The following is a 5,723-nucleotide window of genomic DNA, read 5'->3' on the forward strand; positions in this document are numbered from 1 at the left end:
GCGTACCCAGGCCAGAATCTTTTGAAGATTTCCACCTCCTTAAAAAAAAAAAGACAAACAGACGGACAGACAGACGGACAGACAATAAACAGATTTTAATAAGATTTCGTGATTACACAAAACCTTAAAAATGGGAAGAAACGACAAAAAAAATTACTTGCTGGAACAAATAAAGTGGCAAAATGATTGATAAAGTGACAGTGTATTATGGCTTGGCAATCAGGAGACACTCTGATGCAGTTGAGAAAATGTATGATGCAATATGGGCATCATATTATCATTGTTGCTCTACTGATAACAATCCTCAACATGAAAAGTGTCCAGTTGAAGAAAACTCGTGGGGTAGTTGGCAGAAAGCGCGAGCTTTGCATATAACGTATAAACAGGATTATCAGTCTTTGCCACCTGATGTAGCTGAGGCTTTACTCCCATTTTATACAGCCCTCAGTAATAAAATATTATTATAGGGTGTGTCGGCGGTTTTACTCAAAATAACAAAGAGAGTTATAATCATCGTTGAAATAGCTGCTTATCTTGCTGCCGGCATGTTTAGTGAAGGAAAACCGTCGCTCCTTTATTACATGAGAGCACTGGGAATATTGCTTGAACCCAATGCCCATGCTTACGTCGAAAAAGAGGACGGAGAGCGCATTACGATAGCTAACTCGAGAGCGCAAAGGAATACGCGCGAGGGAAGAATGTCTCGCAAACAACAACACCTGGACATATTAGAAGGAAATGATGTTGCTGAAGGTTCATCTTATGGCCCTGGAATAGATGACTCGATGTAAGTAACAAAAAATATTTATTAAGTGTCAACGTCAGTGTTTTCAGTCGGTGAGCACGATTTCTCCTAAACGTCTGGACCGATCGCTTTCAAATTTTTACACAATATTCTTAGATATATTCCCCAGGTATTAATCGGAGGAATAAACCTTTTAACAATTATTTCGATTTTTTTGACCATTTTAAATTGGAAATTTCTTTGAAAATTGCAACATTTTTTTTCGAAAGCCGGCATTTCTTCAAAAATCAAAATTTTGGCTGTTGCTTCGATTAATACCTGCATTTATTAACCAACTACATAATTTTTTTAAAATTTTCCATTTCGGATAATCCAAATCGGAGAAATTTTGCTCACCGCCGAGCACCTTTTTTGGAGGACCTCTAGGAAATCGTCTGCAAGGGCCGTACAATTTTATATTTTTAAAAACGGAGTACGGAAGTTAAAAATACAAGAAATATTTAATAAAAGGTCTCCTTATAAACAAATTTATGATAAAATGCGTTTTTTGGCTTTGCAACTAGGCATAATCCCTAAACTGCGATGGAGTCCTAGAGCACGTATTCTTCCACTGTCCAAGATTCGCGGTAGAAAAGAGGAACCTGGAGCAAAGTTCAGGAGAGTTGGGCCGAAGAATGCAAGAATTTCAGAAGGATTGGGAAGCTGTCATCTCGATCAGGTCTACTCAGAACAAACTGCGTCGGAAGATTCAAGGAAAGAGCGATTATGGAAAGAAAAAAGGGAGATAGTGCAGTAATTTAATAACGTTTTGTTTACCACCAAACCTCCAAAGTGTATTATAAGAATAAATTTGTTCTTTTAATTTTCTATTATTTTATTTCTACCACTGCAATAATTTACAAACAAGATTTGCGATGGTGAGATACTACTAGTAACATTAAAATTACAATTCACATTCTGTTCGTAACTTTTTTATTATTAATGAACAAATCCATTTGGGCGTAGATTCCCATATTTATATTCATTACATATTTTTCTTCGGTAACGAGATCATACACTCAATTGCGCCCCAACTTAGCGCAGCAGCAGTAAAGTTGCATTAAAATATTTTAAATACAATAAAAATAATCGAAGAAAAACAACAAAAATATACACTTAATTTGCGTTTCGTGTGCGGAACAATCCTGAAGGAAAAATGGACATGCGCACCTCAAATAATTTAACAAAAGAAACGCATGTTTTTGGAATTTTCACGGCAATGAAGATATTACCCCAAGTGCTCGGCCAGAATCAACCCATTGCTATTGACAGTGGGTGAAATCAGACTAATCGGTAGAAAGTATTCGTCATTTTTAACTACAAGAGACTTATTGGGTGAGGATATTAGAGGGTTCGACTTGTATTTTTCGACTACTCCCAAAAATCTACTTCCCACAATCGAAATCAGCACAAAAACTATCATAAGACATTCGAATATCATCAAAATGAAAATGGTTACTTCCAGGTAACGTAGCTGGTCGAATAAAATTTCAGTCACTTTCGATGAGCATCCAGTTCGGAAAGCAGATTCTCGCAAACAAGGGAGATCAGGGTCGAAGCAGCAGGATTTTGGAAGAACAATTCGTACCATGGACCAGTCTTGTGGAGCATTCGAACCACAGCATTCGTATTTTTGTTGGACAGTATCCCATGCTGCCTTCACGTAGGCCTTTGTGTCGTAGTGTGCCATTGAAATTACCTGATAAGTGTCGACGTACGGAATTGTTGCATTCCTCGAATTATAGCCGTAAGTACGATCGGCAACTTCTTGCTGGCTCATATTCCACACCAGCTTGTGGTAGACACGAACTTTGACGAGACGGCAAGCGATGAGCCCGCAACACATAAGTAGCAGGCATGGTAGCGCTAAAAGGATGGCCAACCACAGATAACGTTCCTTTTTTGCCCGAGTTGAAATATTGGCTAAGTATAGCTGGCAAATTTTCACTAGGATTGCAACCATGAATTCACACGAGCAAAACGCTATTTCATATGGCCATGTAACAGTTAGCTCACTCCACTGAGTAATTATTGTTTGGGCTGACAGGAGAGCTGTTATAATCTGCAGTACAAAGATCGTGAACACAAACACGCTTGCAATGCTGTTCTGCCGATTATATCGTTTAAGTATCTTTTTTCGATAGGCCGTTGCGAAATCAAGCATCTTTTGGCCTTGTCTCTTATTAAACTTTCTTCGGATAACTGCAATGTCTATTCTTTCTATTGTCCTTTTTCTTTATTTCAGATTCCGGGAAGAAATACACAAGACTGTTCTTCTATTACTACTTTTCAAATGCAAATGAATCACACCTAGATGCGGAAGCTTATTGACTTCCTCGCGAACTACACTTATGGGGATCTTCTTATATATTGGCCAAATTGTAAGTATTTCGAACTTCAGAAAAATAACCGTTTCGAACGAAATAAAAATTTTGTTTCGACAGATACATAAAAGTGGTGTCTATGTTTCCAGGAATTATCAATTTTTCTAAAAAAGCAATTCAAGGCTAACGTAGATGCATACTTCAATATGAAAATGAGCCGCATCAATAATATTTTAAAATTTTGTCAATGGAAATCAACAAGCAGATAGAGCAGCCCAAATGTGTCAAAAGTATTTTGAAATTTGTGTTCTGCTTCTCCCTATACCTCTCCCTTAGTCCAGGTAAAAAAAAACTATTGTAAATACAGGACATTCGTCTCCCGACGCATTGTTTGAATTGTATGATGAAAGAAAAGCATTGCACATGTTCGGCGTATTTCGATCACTTGCGCGTAAAAAAATCCGCACAAATTTGTGTGTGGGACGCATGGAATGGGAGAAACACGCTAGATAAATATCTAGGTAGTTACAAAATCGATTTGCTGCTCGTGTATGTAGTCTTCTTGGTCCAGGTGTATGTAGTCGCGCTCTCCAATCACCATGTAGCGTATCAAGCCGTTGTTATTTCGGCCAATAATTTGGTCGTTTTCCATCCACTTCGCTGCTCAGGTCAATTTTAGCCATTGAATTCTCGTTAACACGAATTATATTACCATACCTTCCAAGATGTCTCTGAAGCAATTTTTCCACAATGGGTACAACCCCATATCAATTGGAGATATCCTCACTTCAGATGTAACGTGGTGTATTATACCATTAATAAAATGCAACATTTTCATCTCCATTACCGCGAGGGACTGTTCGTTATTTCTGATAGTGGGCCAGCATTCAGTACTATAGAGGGCACAAAAGCGAACAACACTGTTGTAGAATTTGGATCAGAGAAGTTCATTGATGCATCGATCATAGTAACCAGTCATGGGACGTCAATCCATCAAAATTCGCTGACGGTTAAATCGCTCAGTTCTCGGTATGCCACATTCAGTGGCCGCCAATCATAATTATCTCTCCTTATTAGACCATTTGACAATTAAGTCCTTTCGGAATGAGATTGGGTCGGTTTAATTTTCTTGACTATTGAGGTACGTAATAAAATATCTTTGTCTTGACAGATAATATTTCAGAACGAAGAACTCCGGCTGCTGGCATTCGGGTTAGCTCCACCTCATGCCGTCCGGTTTCATATATTCTCTCGCGTAGTTGGTTTTCACGACAGGCAAACCTGTTAGAAGAGTTGGTTGGTTGAGAGCCTTGGTGATCGTTTTGATGTCAAGGTGATGCAACGCTGAACTCTCATCGTAACAAGCAATAGACACTGAATATTCTATGTGACAGTGTCAATGGCAAGAGCAAAAAGGAGGGGCTCGAGAGCGCTTCCTTTATAAACACTGACAAACATACATATCGCGATAAAGCAATTTAGTCCACCTTACGGGTTCTTCTAATACTAGGTGTTGCCACAGAACATATCGGAATGCGATGTATGGAGGGCGATGTTTCTTCTCATTGTATTTACCCATGAATAAACGTGAAGCGTATGCTTCAGCAGTAAATGCTTAGTTGCTTATAAGCCCAGGTTGATGTCGCGAATGTTGCTATCAGAAGTGCTTTAAAAAAACCAACCATAACTTGAACAAAATAAACGGTCACAACCAACACGTGACCAACAGCATGACCCCGCGGGCATTAGCTTCAAGAGTGTGGGGAAGCTGTTTTGCATCCTTCAGTCTACCTTGCGTCTCGTACAAAACTGCACCCGTCTTACACCTTATCCGCAGGGATCACATCGGGATTTGAAATCATTAGGAGTTTGAAGAAACCATGAAAAAATACGACCGCACACGTGGAACCAGATAACTGAATGCCTGTGTGTCACAATCGAGGGGCAAGGTCCACGATGGATCTCATCTTTATCCAATAGTTCTTCTACCTTAGGTGTCAATGAGGCGCTGCATGTGAATTTTCCTCCCCACCACAACATCGTTCTGCCGTAAAATGTGGAGATGTGCCTTTAAGAAAGAACATAGACGGAATAACAGGGCTTGCTTTTTCAAATTAAGGAGGAAATATTTGTCTTCCACTTCTGTAATTCAGGAAAATTAATAAAAATAACAACTCGCGCCGAAGCCGGTCCAAACCCTCTTGTGAAAGAACGGCATCGGAAATGCTTATCACTGGAGGGCTTCCACGTCTAGCGCCACGGCGACCAGGGACATCGCCCCCCAATTCAGTAGCTGTGTTGCTGCAATTGAGTTCAATTCAGCTGTAAATCTCTTTATTAGCTACCTCACTGTTCATTGCACCAAACATTCATCGAAGACCTCTCGCAAACACGGGCAAGTCAACATGTAGTTTGGTTGCGTACTAGTAGCGCTTTATTACAGAACAGAATCCCGGCCGTCCTTGATATCAGACCGAACAAAATGGAGAGCAACGTACTTCCCTTTTTTGGTCCATATCCCAACCAAAAAATTTAGCTTTGGCCAAACTGCGCTTAAAGTATTGGTGCTTTCAAGTTGGAAATAATTCATACCCACGTTATGTTTATATAGCTGC

At 39.6% G+C, this 5,723-nt stretch overlaps 1 protein-coding gene across 1 annotated transcript; it reads right to left on the minus strand.

Moving 5' to 3' along the window:
- Window positions 1-1,700: 1,700 nt before the first annotated feature.
- On the minus strand, window positions 1,701-3,278 carry LOC119651524 (CD63 antigen-like). Its single transcript, XM_038055156.1, has one exon. It carries the CDS (start codon window positions 2,946-2,948, stop codon window positions 2,013-2,015), a length of 936 nt encoding a protein of 311 aa, XP_037911084.1. The 5' UTR covers window positions 2,949-3,278; the 3' UTR covers window positions 1,701-2,012.
- Between the last annotated feature and the right edge of the window lie 2,445 nt (window positions 3,279-5,723).

This window comes from Hermetia illucens, chromosome 3 (assembly GCF_905115235.1).
Source record: "Hermetia illucens chromosome 3, iHerIll2.2.curated.20191125, whole genome shotgun sequence".
Taxonomy (NCBI): Eukaryota; Metazoa; Arthropoda; class Insecta; order Diptera; family Stratiomyidae; genus Hermetia; species Hermetia illucens.